This window comes from Protopterus annectens, chromosome 10.part0, assembly GCF_019279795.1.
Source record: "Protopterus annectens isolate FY-2018-M chromosome 10.part0, PAN1.0, whole genome shotgun sequence".
NCBI classification, from domain to species: domain Eukaryota; kingdom Metazoa; phylum Chordata; order Ceratodontiformes; family Protopteridae; genus Protopterus; species Protopterus annectens.
Genome location: NC_056744.1, coordinates 480,483,831 through 480,507,365, shown reverse-complemented (window position 1 = coordinate 480,507,365; position 23,535 = coordinate 480,483,831). Strand labels below are relative to the sequence as shown.

The following is a 23,535-nucleotide window of genomic DNA, read 5'->3' as shown; positions in this document are numbered from 1 at the left end:
AATGTTGACCCATTTCACAGCCTTACTGAGGTACTCGAATGGATATGTCAACATTTGCTCACTCAACTGAGTGCTAGGGTTGCCACCCCTCCGTTTTTTTTCCAGACTATCTGGAAATCAAATTGATTCTCCGGTAGTCTGGAAAACACTGTACAAACTCCAGTATTCTGTTTCAAAAAGGAAATAGACTATCGGAGTTTGTACATCGGCTGATTTACTGTGCTGAAAAGCATATTATACAATTCCTCCTCTAAAACGTGCACGCTGATTGGCCAGCCCAACCAGCGTGCCCGTTGTAAATCCCTCAATATACTAACGGAAAAAGGTCCGGTCGCCCGGACTTTTTCCGTTAGTATAAAACACTGTCTCGCTATCTTAAAATAGTTTAACATAGCGATACAGGTTTAAAAAAATCAACGCAGATCTCCGTTGCTTTTTTTAAAGCTGTCTCGCTATGTTAAACTCCTTTAACATAGCGACACAGTGTATAAAAAGCAACGGAGATCGCAAGATCTCCGTTGCTTTTTTTTTTAAACCTGTCTCGCTATATTAAATGGGTTTAACATAGCGAGACAGCTTTAAAATAAGTAACGGAGATCTCCGTTGCTTATTTTAAAGCTGTCTCGCTATGTTAAACCCATTTAACATAGCAACAGTAAAAGCAACGGAGATCTTGCGTTCTCCGTTGCTTTTGCCCAACTCTGATGTACTGCGTAGGCATGCGCAGTACATCAGAACTACTGAATACCAGACAGCTGCGGAAGGGCAGCAAAGAGGCATTATACAATGCCATTATTTAAGAAAAGTAATTATTTCTTTTCTTAAATAATGTCATTATATAATAGCAATAACCCACTTCTGGGTGTGGGTAATGCTGGATTTACCCACGGTTGTCTTTGTTTGGTCCTCGGGCCGCCCTCGGGACCAAACCACGCCAACCGTGGGTAAATCCAGCATTACCCACACCCAGGCGTGGGTTATTGCTATAGTAAATCAGACGAAAGGAGGCAGCAGGAACAGAAAAAGAGGGCATTCCTAGCCAAGTGATGTCATCGTGACATCACAGCATGGGAGGAATGTGGTCGGGGAGGGGTGGGATGGGCAAGGTTACTGATGATGGGAGGGTGTGGCTTTACTCCGGTTTTAGCCACGATGAAAGGTGGTAACCCCACTGAGTGCAGTGACATCATATTCTGATTTCAGGCACTCCTACTGTGTACAAAGAGAGCATTTGGGAAGGACAAACCCTGTAGCCTCTTAATTCTGCTCTGTTCCTTCCCTCAAAAAAAATAAAATAAATAAATAAATAAATATATATATATATATATATATATATATATATATATATATATATACATACATACATACATATATATATATATATATATTTTTTTTTTATTTTATTCAGCTGCTCTTACTGTAACTGTCTTAGTCACTGTTCTGCGTGCTATCTGTTCAGTCGCTCTTATGCTGCACTTATTACTGCTTGTTAGTAGCTTTCTAATTTACTGCCTTTTGCACTTGTTTTTTTTAGTCATTTGTTAATTTAACTGCATTTATTTGAACTGTATTTGCTGTAGTGTTGTTACACACTCGGGTGTGCTGGCCTGCATTGCAATTTGAATTGTATTTACTGCTGTTTTAGCTGCTTTTCTGTAAAAAATAAATAAATAAAAATAAAAAAAAAATAATATTCTAAGCTTGTTTCCTGCCTTTCCTGTAACTATTCTAGTCCAGATACAGACTTGCTGTATCCAGGACTGTTGGTAAGCTTCTGTGTCCCCCCCCCAAGCCTTTCTTTGTTGGAGGGAAGCCTTTTAGCTTATCAGTGGGAGTGGTAAGCACTAGGGTAGCCTATCTACCACGGGAAGAGTGGCTTTTGGCCCAGAAATTGTAGTTCATTGGCCGTTTGGGCAGTTTTTCCATCTCTTTCTACTTTCTGGTTTAAAATCCGTTTTGCGTTTTGTCTCCATCTTTCCTGTAACTAGTGTAGTCCAGATAAGATTTGCTGTATCTAGGACTGTTGGTAAGCTTCTGAGCCCCACAAGCCCTTCTGTGTTGGAGAGAAGCCTTCTAGCTTATCAGTGGGAGTGGTAAGCACTAAGTAACCTATCTATCACAGGAGGAGTGGTTTCTGGCCCAGAAATTATAGTTTATTGGCCATTTGGGAAGCTTTTCCATCTCTTTCAACCTTCTGATTTAAAAGCCTGTGTTGGCGCTTGTTTCCTGCCTTTCCTGTTACTAGTCTAGTCCAGGTACAGATTTGCTGTATCCAGGACTCTTTGTAAGCTTCTGAGCCCCCCAAGCCTTTCCATGTTGGAGGGAAGCCTTCTAGCTCATCAGTGGGAGTGGTAAGCATCAGGTAGCCTATCCACCACAAGAGGAGTGATCCCTGGCCCAGAAATTGTAGTTATTGGCTGTTTGAGAAGTTTTTTTTTAATCTCGTTCAACTTTCTGGTTTGAAAGCCACACTTGCACCAGTTTCCCGCCTTTCCTATAACTAGCCTAGTCCGGTTACAGAGCTGCTGTATCCAGGATTGTTTGTAAGCTTCTGAGCCCCCCAAGCCTTTCTGTGTTGGAAGGAAGCCCTCTAGCCTATCAGTGGGAGTGGTAAGCACTATGTAGCCCATCCTCCATGGGAAGAGAGAGTTTTGGCCCAGAAATTGTAGTTTATCTGGCCGTTTGAGCAGTTTTCCATCTCTTTCAACTTGCTGGCTTAAAAGCCTGTGTTTGTACTTGTTCCCCGCCTTTCCTGTAACTAGTCTAGTCCATGCACAGATTTGCTGCATTCACGACACTTTGTAAGCTTCTGAGCCCCCCAAGCCTTTCTGAGTTGGAGGGAAGCCTTCTAGCTTATCAGTGGGAGTGGTAAGCATTAGGTAGCCTATCTACCACAAGAGAAGTGGTTCCTGGCCCACAAATTGTAGCTATTGGCCATTTGGGCATTTTTTTTCCATCTCTTTCAACTTCCTGGTTTAAAAGACCACATCTGCACTTGTTTCCCATCTTTCCTGTAACTAACCTACTGGGTAGCACTAGAAAGCCTTAAACTGATACAAGCCTTCTAGCTTAGAAGAGAGACTATGGAGTGATTAAGTATCAGTTTTCTGTACTTAACTGTTTTCCGCCTAAACGCAGATTTTCCAGCATTTATTGTGATTTAAAAGCTTGTTTTTTTCACATATTGTACTTATTTGACTGCTTGCACTTTAGTCGTTTTTTGTTTAAATAATTTGCTTAACTATTGTAGGCTACACACTAAAGTGCGATAGCCTTTTCTGATCGTTTAAAGCTGTTTTAGGTGTATTTTTTACTGTTTTTGCCTTATCTTTTCAAAAAAAAAAAAAATTCCTTGTTTCCTGACTTTCTAAGCTAGTATAGTCCAATTTTCAGGCTAGTACTGAATTCAGGGATGTGATACTAGTTTCTGAGTTGCCCATACCTTACTTGGATAAAGGGAAGTTTCTCTGTTCACCTGTGAGAGAGGGGAGCTTTGAGCAGCCCATCTGTCCCTGGAGGAGTGGTTCCAGCCCAGAAGTTAGTAGTTTATTGGCCATTTTGGGCTAATTTCTATCTCTTTCATTTCCCTACTATAAAAACCACATTTGCACGGTTTTGCGTGCCGGGCAGCACCAGTTAGCTACGGTTAAATTATTCCTGGCTCCACTAAGTTTCCTCTTCTGTATTTCCCTTGAAACTAGTCTAACTCTCAACCTAAGCACTCAAAAAGCATCCTACAGCACAGCACTTGCTCAGACCTAATAGCAAGCACTAATATACCCTGACACTTGATTGCCCAGCAGGGCAAGGCTTTTTATTCACCCCTCACCAACCAAGTAAGTGACTAAGCAGCTCACCAGACTATTCAGGCATGACTAAAGGGCAATTTCAGGTGTACTCTCCAGTCCAGCTGGTGAATCTGAGTATCCTGAGGCAATGTTATAACTGCCTCATGTATACAGACATCCCTCTCCTCCTACCACAAAAAGACTAACATATGGAAAAGAAGCGATTATACAACCAAACTGGAGGCTAAGCTGTCTCCACCCAAGACTGGAACAGACAGTCAAGAGGAGAAGGTTAACACTTGCACCACACCTCTGGCCACACACAGACCTACTAAAACAGCACTGGCAAAAAATACACATACACAAAATCATACCCGGAGGCTCTAAATAAAAACCTGCAAAAGCATCAGAAACCTCCAAAGCAGACACCCAAACAACCTGCACCGCCCGTCACAAACCAAACACATAAAACACAAAATCAGTGTGCCGCACAATCACAGCCCTTAAGGCGAAATAACATACCTAACACACTAGTAATAGGTGACTCTATAGTCAGGCACACTGACGTCCCACTCACTAGGCTGGACAAGCAGAAGGTTACTGTTAGCTGCCTGTCAGGAGCCAGAATCCGCCACATAACACAAGCACTCAGGTCACTCCAGAACAAGTACAAATATGACTCTTTCATTGTTCATGTTAGTGTGAATGACCTGAGACATACCTCCCTGGACTACATGAAGAGAGACATGGAAGAGCTCTCTGATCATGTAGTCCAGGCTGGTATGACCCTGACCCTGAGTAGCACCCTGCCCTCACCAAGAATGATACCTCAGTATAAAGAAAAAATTATCAATTTCAACAATTGGCTAAGCTTCTGGTGTCATTCAAAGGGGATCCGGTGTCTGTCAGCCTGGGACGACATGCTCAACAAGCTGTATTGCTTCGCAAGAGACGGCTTGCACCTCTCACCCTTAGGCTTTCGAATACTGGCCAAGGCTCTTGCTGCCCCCATAGTGACTTTTTTAGGCAAGACCCAAAAGTCAAACCCACCTCCATAAACAGCACAGTTAACAAAAAACTGAGGGTTATGCTACTCAACACCAGAAGTTTAAATCTCAAAATGTACACGCTTGAAGCATTCCTCAGTATGGAGAACATTGACATCTGTGCAGTAACTAAAACCTGGTTCAAGGCTCCAGACAGCACCCCTGCACTACCAGGCTACAACTCATAACACACGTTTCGGCCACAGGACATGGACCGAAACACAAAAGGAGGGGGTGTGTCCACATTCATCAAGGATACCTACACCTCCAGGTTAGTGGCACAGCATGACACCTCTGAGATCATCCATGTGCAACTAACATCGGGCAAATCTGCAATGCAAATTGTGGCCTGCTACAGATCACCCTCCATGACCCAGGACCACCACTCCAACTTTTTGGAGACACTGGAAAACATGAAGGTCCTACCGAACACCCTGATATTGGGCAATTTCAATTACCCTACCATTCACTGGGAAAACTACTAGAGTACAAACTCCCAGGCCCAGTGCTTCCTGGAATTTATCAACTCAAATGCCCTGGATTAGCTGGTAAACTCCCCTACCAGAGGTGAACACATATTGGACCTGGTCATCACCAACATGGGCAACAGGTGTTCCACACTGGAGGTCAACCCGTCACTGGTTAGATCAGACCATAAACTAATCACTCTGGATGTCCACACCCCACCACCACCCCCAACTAAGGAAACGACAGTAAAACTTTTCTAAAGCAAACTTCACCTTACTTAAGACAGAGGTGGTAAGTTTCACAGCCCCCAGGCTAAAGGATAATGCTGCCCAAGATGCCGAAACCTTTACAAATGCACTCTATGAGCATCTACAAGGATGCATGGATCGTGCCATCCCTAGCAAAACCAAGACTCACTCCTCTAAGAGAAGGAAATCAGTTTGGTGGAACCCTGTCATAAACAGGCTATACAATAGAAGGAGGAAACTAGTTCAGGAAAACAGCAAATCCCAAGAAGGAAAGACATCCCTGATCAGTATGAGTAAGAAACTAAGGTCCTTCATAAAATCATCCAAGGCTAACTTCGAAACAAAAATAGTGAAGGATTCAAAAGATAACCACAAAGCCTTCTTTAGCTATGTTAAGAATCTAAGTGGCAACTCACAGATATGCACTGAACTAATGCAAAATAGCACAAAATATACTGAACCTACTGATATTGCCAACATCCTGGCAGATACATTCAGTGCAAACTTCACCCCCCTCTCACCCCCAAAAGGGCCCACAACAATACCGGAAAAGGGTAGTGTCGCAGAAATCACAGACACACAGGTGAAAATAGCCCTTTCAAAAGCCAAAAACACAGCGTCAATGGGGCCAGATGGTGTTCCAGGCTGCGTCTTGCACAAACTACAGAACAAACTAACCCCCCCCCCACCTAAACACGCTGTTCAACCTCAGCCTCTCCACAGGCTACGTGCCCATAGAATGGTGCACAGCAACAGTTATTCCTCTCCACAAAGTAGGGGCCACAACTGACCCTGGTAACTATCGCCCCATAAGCCTGACTAGCCTGGTCTGCAAGACTATGGAGCGCATCATCATGAAACTCATTAACAAAGACATTGGGAACCTCCAAACACTTAACCCGACCCAGTTCGGCTTTGTTAAGGGCAGATCATGCCTACTAAACCTGGTTGACTTCTTCGGGACAGTCACCCAAGGCCAGACGAGGGAAAGGTGGTTCACACAGCCTACCTCGACCTCACCAAGGCTTTCGACACTATTCCCCACTCGGGTATTACAGAAAAACTCACCAGCCTGAACATAAACCCCTACGTCATGAGATGGGTTGCCAACTGGCTTACAGACAGAACTCACACGGTAAGAATAACGGGCTCCAGGTTCGACTCTAAACCAGTCACAAGTGGTGTCCCGCAAGGCTCGGTCCTGGGACCCCTACTGTTCGGCATATACTTCTCAGAAGTACAGGCAAGCACAGGAGGACAAGGGCTAACCAAGTTCCCCGATGACTGCAAACTGGGAGCCATAATTGACTCTCCGGCTGACATGGACATCCTCCAAAAGGGCCTTACTGAGGCAGGCACTTGGTGTCAAAGTCATGACCTCAAGCTAAATGCCAAAAAATGCATAGTCATCCCATTTGGGAAAAACAAAACGCCCACGATTTACCACATAGGTGGCAGCCCCCTTAATACAGAAGAGGTAATAAGAGATCTGGGGACCCAGGTAGATAGTAATCCCTCCTTTGACAATCATATTGCCAAAGTAGCTAGGAAATACTTCTATGTGGCCCATCTAATTACTAAAGGGTTCGCATCTAGAAATAAAGAGGTTATAGTGCCCCTCTACTCGTCACTCATCAGACCCATCATAGAGTACAATGCCCATTTGGGATGTACCTCACAAGACACTTCCAACAGCTGGAAAGACCACAAAAGTACCTCACCAAGAGGATTACTGGCCTCAAACATATATCCTATGCAGCCTGACTGAAAAAACTCTGGCTGTACTCATTGGCATATCGCTTACTCAGAGATGATCTCTGCCTGACTTACAAAGCCATGTCCAACTCAGAATTGATGGACATGCTCCACCTAAAGAAATCCAAGTCACTGCAAGCCACGCGCTCTAGTGAGCTAAACCTCGCCACAACAATAAATAGAACATGCTGGAGGGATAGATTCCTGTCACAGAGACTCCCCATGCTTTGGAACAAAATTTCAAACTACATTACACAGAGCCCCTCACTAACACTCTTCAAGAGAAACCCTGACGAGGATGGGTAACAGAAAATACACCCCTGGGATCACTTCATTGGCTCTACTTGACATTGGATCAGTTAATTAATCAATGGGGCAGCGAAAGTCAACACACTCTGACTAGGCTTATAAATGCCCTCGGGCAGATAGCCTACTACCTACCTATGAACCTATGTAGGTAGGTTCATAGGTAGGTACTAGGCTATTGGCCCTTGGGCCTATATAAGCCTAGCCAAATGGTACCCTGGATTTTGCCACCCAAGAAAATTATTTTCCTGTGCCCCTATCGAGCAGAGCCACAGAAGTGATCCCCAGGGTGAATTTCCCATCTCCCATCCAATCAAGATTTTTCTTGAAGAGTGCTAATGAGGAGCTTTGTTTGAAATACATAGGTAGTTTGTTCCAGAGTATGGGAAGTCTCTGTGACAAGAATCTATCCCTCCAGCATGTTCTGTTTATTGTGGTGACAAGGTTTAAGTCCCTAGAGCATGTAGCTCGGAGGGATTGGGATTTCTTTAAGTGGAGCATGTCCAACAGCTCTGGGTTTGACATAGCTTTGTATGTTAGGCAGAGATCGCCTCTAAGTAGGCGATATGCGATGGAGTAAAGCTGGAGTTTTTTGAGATGGTCTGCATAGGGCATCTGTTTGAGGCCAGTAATCTTCTTTGTGAGGTATTTCTACGGCCTTTCCAGTTGTTGTAGATGTCTTGTGAGGTACATACCAAAAGAGGCCACCAAATTGCTATAATGGGTCTAATGAGTTATGAGTAGAGGGGAACAATGACCTCTTTTCTTGGATGAGAAACCTTTTGTGATGAGGTGTGCCACATAGAAGGATTTCCTGACTACTGCGGCGACGTGATTATCAAAGGAGAGACTACTGTTCACCTGTGTCCCAAGGTTTCTTATCACACTTTTGGTGTTAAGTAGACTACCACCTATGTGGTAGTTCATGGGTATAGAGTTTTTTACCAAAAGGGATGACAATACGCTTTTTGGCATTGAGCTTGAGGCCATGGCTTTGACACCAGGCATCTGTCTCAGTGAGGCCCTTTTGTAGGATGTCCACATTGTTAGGAGTTTTGATTATGGCTCCTAGTTTGCAGTCATCTGTGAACTTTGCTAGCCAAAGAGCTTCTGTGTTAGTCTGTACTTCAGACAAGTAGATACCAAACAGGAGAGGACCCAGGACTGAACCCTGTGGTACTCCACTTGTCACTGGTCTGAAGTTGGATTTAGAGTCTGCTACTTTCACAGTGTGGGTTCTGTCAGTGAGCCAGTTGGCAACCCATCTTGTGACATAGGGATTTATACCTAGTTTAGTGAGTTTATCTATAATTCCAGAGTGGGGGGTGATGTCAAAAGCCTTGGCAATATCTAGAACCACCTTACCCTCAGCTACGGCTTTGGTGACCGCTTCAAAGAAGTCTATCAGGTTTAGGAGACATGATCAACTTTTTACAAACTTGAACTGGGTGGGGTCCAGAGTTTGGAGATTACCAATGTCATTGTTTATAAGTTCCACAATGATACGTTCCATGGCCATGCAGACCAGGCTCGTCAGACTAAAGGGGCGGTAGTTCCCAGGGTCCGTGATGGCTCCCCCTTTTGTGGAGTGGGATAACCACTGCTGTGCACCACTCAATGGGCACAAAGCCTGAGGTGAGGCTATGATTGAACATGGTACTTAGGTGGGGTGCCAGTTCGTTCTGTAGTTCGTGTAGAATGCAGCCTGGGATGTTGTCAGGTCCCATGGATGCTGTGTTCTTGGCTTTGGAGACCGTGTTTTTTACCTGTGCAGTCGTGATTACAGGAACTTTGCATTCTTCTGGTATAGAGATGGGCCCTTTAGGGAGCGAGAGAGGGGTAAAGTTAGCACTGAACCTATCTGCCAGGATGTTGGCAATATCAGTTGGTTCTGTATATTTAGTGCCACTGTGCTGTAACTCAGAGCAGATCTAAGTGTTGCCATTGAGATTCTTGACATAGCTATAGAATGCTTTGTGGTTGTCTTTAGAATCAGTGGCGATTTTGTTTTCATAACTAGCTTTGGAGGATTTTATGAGGGATCTCAGCTTCTTACTGAGGCTGACCAGGGAGTTCCTCCAATCATGGGATTTTACTCTTTTTTGCAACAGTTTCTTTCTTCTGTTGGAAAGTTTGTTTATGGCAGGGTACCACCAGATTGGTTTCCTTTTTTTGGAGGATAGCATCTTGGTTCTGTTAGGGATTGCACGATCTATGCACTCGTGTAAGTGCTTATAAAGTGCATTTGTATAAGATTCAGCAGTTGTACCTCTATTGTCCATCAGCATGGGTGTCGTGAAGTTTGCCACTTCTGTCTTAGGAAGCATGAAGTTGGCTTTGGAGAAAGTTTGTACGGTGGTTTCCCTAATGGGGGGTGGGAGTGGGATGTGGATGTCTAGAGTGATTAGCTTGTGGTCGGATCTGAGCAACGAGGAATTGACCTCTGGTGTGGAACACCGGTTGCCCATGTTGGTAATGACCAGGTCTAGGATACTGCTGCCCCTGGTGGGGGTGTGGATAAGTTTATCCAAGGTGCTGGAATTTATGACTTCCAGAAAACGTTGAGCACAAGAGTTGGTACACGAGTAGTTTTCCCAGTTAATGGTGGGGTAGTTGAAATTGCCCATTATTAGGGTGTTAGGTTGTACCCTAATATTTTTCATGAGGAGTGGGAATCCTGGGGCATGGTGGGGGATCTGTAGCAAACTACAATTTGAACTGTGGTCTTGCCCAGAGTTAGCTGCACTTGGATAACCTCGGATGCATTATGCTGAACAACTAGCCTGGAGGTGTGGATATCCTTAATGAATATGGACATGCTTCTGCCTTTAGTGTTTTGGTCGAGGTTATGTGGCCGAAAGGTATGGTATGAATGCCTGGTAATGCAGGGGTGCTCTCTGGAGCCTTGAACCAGGTCTCTGTCAAGTGACAGATGTCGATGTTTTCCACAGTAAGGAGTGCCTCGAGTGAGTGCATTTTGAGGTTTAGACTTCTAGCACTGAGTAGCATTACCCTCAGATTTTGCTTGCTTGTACCTGTTACGGTGGTGAATTTGTCATTTAAACGTTGCCTAAAAAAGGCACTACAGGGGTGGCAAGAGCCTTAGCCAGTATCTGGAATCCCAAGGGTGACAGGTGCAGGCAATCTCTGGCAAAGCATCGTGGTTTGTCGATCATGTCATCCCAAGCAGACAGATACTGGATCACCTTAGAATGCCAATTGCTGAAGTCAATCATTTTGTCCTTGTACTGTGGTATCATTCTGGGTGATGGCAGGATGCTACTCAGGGCTAGGGTCATACCTGCCTGGGCTACAAGATCCCAGCTCCTCCATGTCTCTTTTCATGCAGTCCAGGGAGGTACGTCTCAGGTCATTCACACCAACATGGACAATGACAGAGTCATATTTGTACTTGTTGTGGAGTGATCTGAGTGCATGCATTATGTGGCGGTTTCTTTTCTGCAGTGATAATACATGGTTGTACCTTATAGTTCAGATCATGCAAGGCACACCGCTTTCTAAGTTAACACACCGGCTATCAAGCTTTACTGCTTAATTATGGACATTACTTCATGGGCACTGCTGTTATCAGTTAAAAATACTAAACAGAAAAAGCAGTAGGATACATTAATGAAAAAAAATGGAAAAAAAATATTCACTTAAACAGCTGTAAACTCCAAAGACTACTTAGCAAGTCATACCATGAAATTTGTTCTTATTCACAAAACAGATTACTGTACATACAAATGTATAGATTAATCTCACAGATATGTTGAGAGGCAAGTTTGAGACCAAAACTCCATTTTAAAAAAGTTAATGCTGACAAGGGGATGTAAGACAAGAAAGTCATTAAGCAAATTACTACGTGAAAAACCGTGCTTTACATTTTAATGGCTGTCAAGCTGAAAGTACTAGAAGAAACAGCAGCATTTAAGCAACAGATGGGGATGAAGATGACTATTTGTCATGCCTTAATGATGCCCCATAACTGTACACAGTTTAAATGATGGGAATGAGGGTCTCTATGGGTACTGTACTTAATGCAGTTCCAGTCTCCAAGTGTTAAAATGCATACCATTAAGTAGGTAAGAAGCTTCAGTAAGGTGCGTCAGTCATTAAAACTGTATGTTTTAACAACTGTCATGTTACAATTGTACAGCACACCAAACTACACTTGCATGTTAATCCCATTTTTTTTAAAGACAATTTTCTGATGTAAATTTCTCAATTTACATATAACTATATACAGGTACAGAGGGGAAACAAGGAGATCTCTATCCAGTATTACACAGTTTAACAGCCAAGATCACTATGGTTCGTTTCACAGCCTGTTCCTTTTCACTTGCTGTAACACTAAGCATAAAGCAATTAAATTCCACTTGCTAGTACAGAAGAAGGCAAGTATTCAGAAAACCACATATAAAATACTCTAATCTGCATTTAACATAGTCGGTCCAACTTAGCCCAGGAAAGTATTTAGTATACAAAATGCTTATATAGTAGATTCAAAGCTGTAGAATAAAATGCTGCCATCTTGTGGTCATGAGCATCAATTTAGGCTTTCAGTCATCACTGCTTCAGTTAAATTAAAAATGTGTCACAAATGCATGGAAAGTTATAAAGCAGTATGCAAGGAATCAGAAACGTGCTTCATGGTTTTCAAATGTCCTACATTATCTACGATGGTTTACCAAAGCACTGCTCCTTCAGAATAGAGAATACTTGAATGAAGAATTCTGATCTCCTTCAATTAACTCAGTTTAACAGTATAGTGAATATGAAATATTAAACATGAATTACAGTGCTTTACAGGTATTTTCTATAAAAGGCAATACATTACCATCTTATTTCATACCAAGTTCAAATGCAGGACTTTATGACGTGCATCAGCTAGGAAGTAAATATAGGTAGGTCAGCATTATGTTTTATGCCTACATGGGGCAACTTTACTGAATATTAAATTGAAGATCTAATTGCAGCCGTCTCAAAGTCCTACCATACAAAGGTTTAAATCTGTGCCTTTAGTGCTTCAATCAGCATATACCTTGGCTCCACAATCTGCTCCCATTTTTAGACAGAATCCTATGAAGGCAGGGTCTGCCACCTTAACCAGTATGTTGTCCACACAGTACACATGGATGTACATGACACCCCTCCTCTCCATGTCCTGAAGGATCCCTTGGGTACCAAGTGCTCTGTACAGCCCACCGTTTCCATCTGTAAAAGTACAAAAGGATTGGTTATTTATTTCAGCAACAGATATGGATAAAAGAACGCTACACTACCAAATAAATCATTGTCTTCATCAGTTCTCTTTTCCCCAGTTTTACATGGGGTTGGGGCGTCACATCAACACCAGCCAATGTGACCAAATCACCTGCCATTAAAAGAATCAAACTCTATAAATTTTTAAAAAATCAATACATGCTGTCAGAGAAAAAATGCAAGAAATGTAGGGTTCAGTACAAAAACTTTTATTAAATATTAGTTAAATGCTTTCACAGTTTCAGAATTGTGATTTTAACTTTTGTGGTCATTTTTATTTTTAAACTTTTAAATAAGAAATGTCATGATAATAATTATGGGTTTTTACTTACATATTAACTAAAATAATTGCATCACTGTAGTGAATTGGATAGGTAATGTTTACTATACTACTTTGCTGTGATAGGATAATTGAAAAATTAGGAAGTGGGTTATTTGATAAAAATTGGGATGTAATTGTTCTGATGAAGTTCAAAAGTGTATGATTGAAAGCGCTTAACATTAAATGCTTTGTACTGAACCTTACATTTCCTGCATTTTTTCTGACAGCATGCATTAATTTTTTTGGTTTTAGTTTCATTCCCTAGTAAAATTTTTTTCCGTTCTATAAATTTTTGCTCAAAAACCCTTATGCCTCAAACAGTAACAAGTGTCGAGCTTTCATTTTCCTAACTTCAATTATATCACAGAAACAAAACAGACACGTTGATGATCTAATGATTCTCTTAGTCAGAATTTTGGAAACATTGCAAAACAAAATATTTTAAGGACTACTAAAATGCAATAGCTCTTAAACGATAAACCACTTGGAAAAGACCCAAGGTTAGCATGATACATGCAGTACTGACTGAAGTCTTTTTTCACAACAGACAATGTAAACAACTTCTAAAATACCACCTCTAAAAAGAATACAAATAGCAGTAAACATTTAAATAGGCCCCAACTTCTTGGAAGGTGGAGCCTAGTATCACCTCGCATATTAGCATCAGGGGTCCATGGGATGAAGGATAAGAAAGGCATGTATAATTATTCATCACTGATTGGCTACAGTCCCTACCATAGGTGAAGTGATGTGCAACAATGCTAAGCATGTATGGTGCACGCTTCAACACATGCTTACAGATGTATGTTGTTTCTGCCTCTTCTCTGATGTCTTGTGATTTGTTCGTTTTTCAATTGAATTGTACAGGTTACAGGTCACATTAAAGGTGGGAAAAGTTTTGAAATGATTTACTGTGGTCTCATTTTTTTTTTTATGTCACAAAAAATGGCATTTTAACAGGGGTGTGTACACTTTTTATATCCACTGTAAGTATATGGATAATGAACATAAAAATACTTATATATATATGGATATATTCAGAAAAAAGGATCAGGCAACATTGCGCAAGTAAAGATGTTGTATGTATCATAAATGTAATTTGTATTGTTCTTTTTAAACAGGTATAGAAACCTCTTACACCAGTTTTGCGGCTGAGACCCTATTATCAACTTATTCATGGATAATTAGGAAGGATAGCGTACCTCAAAATCTCTTATTTCCAGAGATGAGACAAAAGAGAAATGGAACTATGGACTATTTTACCATACTGATACTATTTACCACTGAAGTAGCCAAATTTTCATATTCAGTCCTGCCCAAACTCCTATACTGTATTCCTTTCTCAAAACAACTGCACTTTGTTGGAGACGATGGTGGATTATAATAGGGGAGATTGGGCAGCGACCAGGGACCATCAGCTTCAGGGGGGGGGGGGGGGGGCCGCTGGCTAATGTAGGACATTTTTCTATTTTTTAAGTAAAGAAATTTTGATTTTCTTTACATTGAAAAAACTAAATTGCTTGTAGAGCTCTTGTTGAAAAATACTGCAGCTTTGACACCAAATAGAGAAGATGATTGGTTACTTACACTGATCTTTGAGTCAGAATAGTTAACCAATCAATTTATATGTGCATTCTGCTAATCTTTGAGTCAGAATAGTTAACCAATCAATTTATATGTGCATTCTGCTAAGAAAGCAAATGAATATTAAACAGTAAAGCCAGGAATGGTCGCTGGTTCAATTTGCTAAGATACAAAAATATTTCAAAAGAGCAGGAAGTGTGACAATGTGAGATAAAGTTTTACTAAAAATAGTGGTAGGCAACCAGATGTGGGCAGTCAGCAACTCTGCAGTGCATTTAGGTGAGACCGCTTCTGCATACCTGTCAAATGTCCTTATTATGAGTAACATACAAAATTCTAAGTCTTAAAAATTCTTATGTTCCACATCAAAAGCGTTTGGCTTTGGCACACATTTATTGTTACACTGTAACAATTGCCCATTATAAATAATACTTGGTAAATAGTTGCTAAAGTTTTGGTTCCTTTTTTTAGTAAACATTGGAGCATTTATTTTTTAATGGACATGCTTTTCCAAGTGATTCGGTTTTACCAATATTTTGGGAAAAGCTGTATTCTTGTCCCCATTTTGTAATTCAAATTGCAGTACTTCAGCAAGTATGAAAAAACAGTTAATTATGCTTTGAGATACTTGACGTCAGTAAGTGTTCACACTGCATTCATTCCTTCCACATTTTGAGAGGCGATATTCAATATTTTGGAGGCGGAAAAAGTTTGAGAGTTATGTACTGCCCCTCTGACAATATAAAAATGACTGTTTGTGTGACCAATACCTTTGTTAATACCTGTACATAGTCTTGTGGAAAATGGTTTTGCTGTTTGCTTTTGTTTACTGATATTTATGGCTCAGAAAATGTTGACATTTGCTTGTTGTGTGACTATTATACTTTACTCTAAAAAGCCTAAACTGGCTACCTATCACAGAGAAATCAACTTATTTGTTCGGCACTCTGTTTTCCAGAATTCTAAATGAGGGTTATGACCCACCCTTAAGAGACCACGTACACTACTTGATAAGCACCCAGCAAGATGCAGTTTCACTAACCAGACTCATCTTTTTAAAACTGTTACTGGAGAATGAGCATTTTCCAGATTAGGTCCAGCTCGGTGGAACATAATTCCATAAGAAGGTCAGGTCTGAGACATTTCTTATAGGTTTCAAAAAAGGCCTCATAACATCTTCACAATAAGGCCAAATACAGATTAGAGAGAGAATATGGATAACACATCTACCTCACGAATAACTTGCGGAATTCACCTATTGCTGGTGCTTATTTTATTTCTATATATTAATGTATACAGTTGTCTGGGCGTAGGGCTGTCAACTCGGCACCATAAAAATCGACTGCCAATCAATAGCGGACCGGAGTTCCGCTGTGGTGACTCCTAACCAGGAAAAGCCGAAAAGACAAACAACAATGTATACAGTTGTCTTACTTGCTGCATTAATTTATCACTGAGTTGTAATAAGAAGCTTTGTACGTTATGCTTTACAGTCCCTTATTTATTGATTATGTCTGTATTACATTATATTAACTTTAGTTGTTTTTATATGTTGTATCTACTACATAGTTTCTACTCTGCTATCCATTTGTACTACTGAGTCTCTTATATCCTCTGTGCATCTACCTTGCAAATTGTTGTTGTGTACACATTACTGTTTCATTCTTTGTGTGTCACTTTGTCACAGACTGTAACTTTGCATGCATTACAATTGTTGTCATTATCTTTGCATACGCCTCTATTGTTACTGTGCCCAGGTCGTGGCTGACTCTCTTATATACTTGCTTGGATATTAAAGAACACATTATGTTTTTTTTTCATCTCAGAGTGTATTTTCTTCCATTAGTAACCATCTTTAGTTACGCTGACTCAAACTGCGTCATGGATATTTTTCACTTTCTGTTGCATTTCTTTGATGTTCATTATGTTTCATTGGCAAATTAATAAATAATAAATTCGGTGACCAGGCCAGCAACCTCTTTACAGGGGTGAAGTGAGGTTGTTTTCATATTAACTAGGGGACATTTGTCCAGCCCAAAAGGAAATATCCTCTACTCTTTCTGATGTTTGCTTGTGTCTTTCGGCTTTTCCCGGTTAGGGGTCGCCACAGCGGAACTCCGGTCCGCTAATGATTGACAGTAGAGTTTTTCGTGCTGGCTTGCCGGGCCTAACGCACAACCTTCAATGAAGGAATGCCCGTTCATGCATGTTGCCACACAGAAGACGCTCTAACTGAGAATCAAACGGGCAACGTCTAACTGTGAGGCGACAACACTACCGCAGCACCACCACCGCAATCTGTGGAAATCTGAGTTAAACCATTCAGAATTCAGGTACAAAAGGTTTTGTGAATGCAAATGCTTTACCAATGTCCATGTGAACACTTTGTTTTAAAGTGCTAATTTTGAAGCTGTTATTTTTCTTCTGTTATTACATGCATCACTGTTTTATACAAGAACAGTATTAGGAGAGCAATATCACCGTATGATCTGTGATGCAGTGTTGTTATTGACAGAAAAGTTGTTGACTTAAGAACTGTAGCAAGTGCAAATTTTAGAGTCAAATATCACACATATGTACTTCATATTCTTGTTTCCGACGTTTGTGTTCTCTCTCTTAGAAGGAACAGTCGCACTACTGTGGGTATTCAAAGGCATATCATATGCAGTCATATTTGCACGAGATTTAATGTTTCACAACTCAGCAAGCCATTTACAGTGGTTGCAGGACACTTTTTATTTTACTGTTTCACAGATGTGAGTGTCATGGCTTACATAATCATTGAAAGCAAACTATGTAACATGCTTAGACAGCACTACCTCACTACCTGGATTTTGTGCTTACCACTTGCTTAGACCTGATGGAACTGTGGTGGCATATCCATATTTCTCATAGACCATATTACCTTGAGGAAAAATACCTAGAGACTGCCAAACAGAGCTTATAACTAATCTTGTTTAGTGATTTCAGTGTTTAGCATTTCATAGTATACTACAGGTCCCCCTACATTTCTACAAAAAAATCATACGACATTCCTAAGCATTCTTGATGACCTCTCTAAGTAGGAATGATGTTATCCAAGGGTGATTTTTAACTAGCCAGTGCTTAACTGGGAGGGCAATAACTCCAACATAGTACTTCACAACACAACTTCTCTCATTTTTTAAACAAGAATTACCTAGACCAGATTGTTAATGCATACACTAGAGAAAGGAATACACCTGAATTGGTCATAACAAATTTAGCATCTGTGTGTACCATCTCCAAGGTATCCCTCTCACTGACCACGTTAGCATCAAACTAGTAACCCTCTCCATCAAAATCTGTCAGAAATAAATATAGAATTCAATTACTTTAAATACCATGAAATCTCCAAGTTCGAGTATAACTGTATTACCCATAATGATGATACTGCAAATAGCTCACACCTGAACAAATGTATTAAACTGGCAATCTCAACTAGATCCAAGAGAATATAGAGGTTTAAAAGCCAACCAGCACAGTGATCCTTAAGCATAACTATTTAATAAATGAAAGAAACTCCTAAACCTAAAGAGCAGAAAAAAAGACCACCAAGTTAAGGAGAACATGAAGGAGATCATCAAACAGTTAGATAAGAAACTAAAAAAGGGACACAAGTAAACAAAGGTGTTGACTCAAGCATGCTACAGAAGCCAAAGAAAACTACAAATCATTCTTTAGTTACGTCAGAAAAAAATAAGAAAACACCCAACACTGCTCAGAGCTCACCCATAATGGTAGTAAATAATCCAATCCACTGGATATTGCTACCATACTAGCAAATAAATTAAGTGGCAACTTCACCACAGAAACATCTAATCCCACCTATCCCTGATGAAATCAATCCACCGATCATCATAAAAAGTATGTACTGAAGGTACTCTCCAAAACAAAGAACAACATGGGGTCTGACAACATGCCTGTTTCCCTAATTAAGAGCACCAGAACTAAAAACCAAAAAACACTGAGCCAGGTGTTAAAACAAACCTTTACATCCAGTTTATTGAAGTTTAAGCTTTTTCTTCCCGGTTTGGTAGAACTTCATCAGAAATGGTTTCTGTTAAGTTCGACCAAACAGAGAATGAAAGTGCTTAAACTTCAATAGACTGGATGTAAAGGTTTATTTTAATACCTGGTTCACTGTTTTTATTGTTTTGTTAATAGCACCAAGCAAGTGATGGCACAACAACTCCTCAACCCCAGTCTGGCAACTGGTTTGTACTGTGGGAGTGGTGTACAGCTGTTGTAATGTTACTTCACAAGGGTGGACCTACCACTGACCCCAGGAATTACAGACCTATCAGCCTAACGAGTCTTGTATGCAAAGTCATTGAATGCATCACCAAAGCCAATTGCTATTTTTTTTATACTATTTTAATATCTGTTGATTAAGTACATACGTTAAATTGTATCATGTCTTTGGAGCTTTTCTCCCCGGGCCTCTACTGAAAATGGACATATATCCAGTTAGACTAGCCCAGTCAACAAATGTAAAATAAAATAATAAATAAATAAATCACAACTGACCTATGTTATCCAAAAGCTCAGACTCAACCCGCAGCAGTTTGGCTTTGTCAAGGGCAGATCCTGTCTAATGAATCTTATTAACCTCTTTGAGAAGGTTACTCTGGCTGCAGACCATGGGTAACCAGTCTACACAGTGTACCTTGACCTTACCAAGACACTCAATGCCATATCACAAACTGAAGGAGCTCCAAACCTGCTCATATGTGGTTAACTGAGCAGCCAACTGGCTTAGGGACAGGACTCGCACAGTAACAGTAAACAGTGCTTCCTCAAAGAGCATGAATGTGACCAGTGACCTTCCTCATGGATCTGTACTGGGTTCTCTGTTATTTGGTATGTACTTTTCAGAGCTCCATTTATCAAACTTGGATCTCTGTTTAACAAAGTCTGCAGATGATTGTACTCAGAGCAAGTCTCCCTTTAACTAAAACTGTATGCTCATGTTGGAGTGCCTGTCAGTAGCTGGTGTACTAACAATGGACTCAAACTCAAAGCCAAAAAGAACAACACTCTTGTATTTTGTAAGCAAACACTAGCTCTGGCTTGTAACATACACATCACTTCAAAATGAAAAGGTTGCAAGAGACCTTGGTACTTGGATGGACAATTTCCACGTTTAACCATCAGATTGCAGCAGTGGTTAGGAAATATTTAAACCTTGTACAGCTCATAGCAAAAGGTATTTCTTCCAGATCAAAAGAAGTCTTCAGCTCTTTGTAATCTGCACTGATCAGACCTATCATTGAGTGCAATGCCTCTTTTGGGATGTACCTTACTAAGCATATCAACTGGAAACAAAAAACAGAAATCTATAACTACAAACGCAACTGGCTTAAAACAGCTGAAATGACAAAAGGCCGAAGCCTTTATACCTGTACTCAGTTTCATGCATACTCCTTATGGGTGCCTTGTTTATAGTACTATAATGGATCATGGGGTCCAAGATGTCTTGCACCTTAGTAAGAGAAACAGTCCAGCAAACATTTGGGCCACAGATCTAAATCTCCCCCAATAAATAAAGAAGAGAATGAGGAGGGATAGAGTTACCATGCAGCACCTACCCTTTACTGGAACAAACTCACTATCCAAGTTAAGTGCGACACTGCCTGCCTTTAAAAAGGAGCTGAACAACAGGATGTGTATTCAGAAATTCACCCCGGTATGAGTGGCCCAGTCCTCTGTGAAAAGAGAAACAAGACCTAAAGATGGGCACTGGTGTGACTGGCCTAGCCCTCTTTAAAAAGACAGGCAAGGCCCAAGAGCAGGTACTGGTGAGGCAGAAATGGCCCTGTGGCTCAGCTGTCTTGTAAGTCATATGATTCTTATAATAATTAAGTGCATGTAAGGCAGTACTATTTTTCAGATCACTTATTGGTTATTAGAAAATGAAATTACTCTTTATTACAAAACAAATGTAAAATTATACATTTGAACTTCTGTATTAGTCTTGGTGCTAGTGTCCTCATTCAGTCATCCAGGAATAATCATGAACTGCTCTACGCAATGGGAGGACTTCAGAAACAAATGTGCAGTCAGTGCATATTGTGAACGATGAAAGTAACAGGTTTTAAAAAACAGAGCACAAACATTACGGCTCTTATTTTTTGTTTCATCATTTTGTGTTCCTACAGTTGGATGTCTGAGATGCATGTAGACAACAAAGTCACCATAACTGCTAGCCTAGATACGGGGCTGTCAATGGCTATAACTGCCAGCCTTGGTATGGGGCCGTCAACGGATGAAGAATGATGACTGCTGCTTGACAATTATTCTGGGCTGGCTCTGCAGGGCTAATGTGATTCGAATAAAGCAAGGTGCACATAAATCTGCCTTTTGTTATAATTTTTTATTTATTTTTAGTTTATTTTGTTAAAATAAACAAGTCTGTTTATTTTACTGTGGAGCTTTTCTCCTCGGGCCTCTGCTGAAAATGGACCTACGTCCAGTCGGACACTTCTGGTCAACAAATTTAAATAAATAAATAAATAAAATTGTTAGTAATACTTACTTGTAAGAAGACAGTGGGTTTGCCATTAATTTTGTTTTCAATGAGATAGTTATCCCCTTAAAACTTCTATTTCCACTTTTACAACCTAGACAAGAAAAGGTTTTGCGGGAGGGGTGAGGGTGCCAGCACAGGAATGGAGGTTTCTACAACACAACACTGCTTACAAATTTGCATAACTAACCCTGCCTTAAGTAGCCACACACTTGTGATCGACTTTTGTAGTCGCATTTAGAAGGATCTTATTTAAAACTCCTCCTTTACACCACAGTTCAAATATCACTCAGACTTCTGGGAACTTTAATCTACCCTGTTTATCTTATTACCTACACCCCATTTTTGTGATGTATTCTTTTCTCTACATTAATACTCATTACTCTCATACTCTATACTATCTTCATAAATCACTGCATTAAAAGTATAATGCAAACTCCAACTGTCTTTCCCCTTTAAACTTCAACTGCTATACCATCACCTCCTCCATGCAGATGAAAGTTTAGTATTGTAAAATAAAAAGGTATGGACTTAGTTGCCATTACCACAATTACACATTACATACTGCCTACATTTTATACCCATTTTCTCTTTTTTATTTTAAAAGCAGTGAATGTTAACACTATCACCAACATTCTTTACTTGGTCTTAGTTTAGGGTCATTGGTGAATACTAGGCTAACTGCTCTTATGGGCCATTTTAGGCATGGACGATTATTCCATTCGTTAAAATTAACCATACATAGCTCCCCAGTGTACATTTATATAATTACCAACAGGACAGTGATTAGTTTTGGATGAGACTGTGATTATTATTTTTACAGAAACAATAACTCCTTTTCACTCACTGCTCTTTACTCGGTCTCTCATGTAGTCATGTACTATCATATATCTGTAAATCAGATCTTCTCTCTGTTCTATCCCTTCTCATCTATCTGCCCCCTTTTACCACTGTTCTATCCCTTCTCATCTATCTGCCCCCTTTCACCACTTTCTAATTACTATCACCTTCTTCACCTCCTTTATCTTTCCCTTCAACAACTCTCTTTACACCTTTAGCTATTTATTAATTTTCTGTTCCCTTTGAATTCTGTATACACTCTATGGTAAAATTGCTTTTCTTTTTTGTATAATCTAAGTAATTACATTAATTTTGCACTTTTGATCATGGGGTTCCATGGCCTAGGTCTCACCTATAATTACTTGAAATATGAACACTGTAAAACTCTGTATGATGTACCTATGTAATTTGTTAATCAATTTTGTATTGTTAATTTACTATTACTTTGAGCTTTTCACCACGGGCTTCCACTGAAAATGAGCTAATGGCCCAGTCAGACCTCCTCAGTAAACAAACGTTAATGAAATAAAATAAATAAATACATTTTTAGGAAATACCTTGAGTATTCATAGGTGCCATGTTGAAGGAAAAGCATTTAGATGCTGCTTCTGTCCATTAGTAGTACATGGAGCATTCCTGCGGTAAATGTCCTCATTGTTATAGATTCAGGTTATGTTTACATATGGATAGAGATTAACTTGGTCTCACATGGAAGGGGAGTCTGTTCCAGAGTAATGGTAATCTATGGGAGATGTTTCCTGTCTCTCCAAACCTTCCTGCTTATATTACAAGAGATTCAGGTCCCTGATACCACTTGACTTGCAGATGTGGAGTATTTCCATCAGTAATGGGTCTGAGATTGCCTTACAAGCCAAGCACGCATCCCCTCTTAGCAGTCTGTAGGATACTGGATACAGTGACAGTCCTTCAAGGAGCCTCTGTGGAAGTTCAAGCTGTTGCATATGCCAGGCCAGATACATGACAAAGGGGGTACTGCGCTCAATGAGTGGCATGAGGAGAGAGGAGGAAAAGGGGACAATGACATCCCAGGACCTGAAGGCTATCCCTTTGCTTATAAGTTGCACAATACAGAAGGGCTTTCTTACTACTGTGGGCAGATGTTGATCGAATGTTAGATTACTGTCCACATATGTTACCAAATCCTGAACTACAGAGTTGACTCTTACTCTTAAAGGCATATTGTCAATGTAGTAATTTTCTGGGGTGGTGCACTTCCCAAAGGATACAGTAATGCACATCTGGGCATTTAGTTTTAGGCCATGGTTCTGGCACCAGTTATTTGTTTGGGACAAGCCTTTTTGCAGAATGGCCGAGTCATTTGGGGATTCAATGACTGCTCCTAAGT

The 23,535-nt window shown here is 40.6% G+C and overlaps 1 protein-coding gene across 3 annotated transcripts in view; it reads right to left on the bottom strand.

The window, feature by feature from the left end:
* Positions 1–23,535, bottom strand: part of UAP1 (UDP-N-acetylglucosamine pyrophosphorylase 1) — a 362,925-nt gene that overhangs the window by 251,683 nt on the left and 87,707 nt on the right. For all 3 annotated transcript variants that reach the window (XM_044085376.1, XM_044085378.1, XM_044085377.1), the window contains exon 5: positions 12,656–12,828. In XM_044085376.1, coding sequence (XP_043941311.1) covers positions 12,656–12,828 — 173 coding nt within the window. The remainder of the gene's footprint in view (positions 1–12,655; positions 12,829–23,535) is intronic.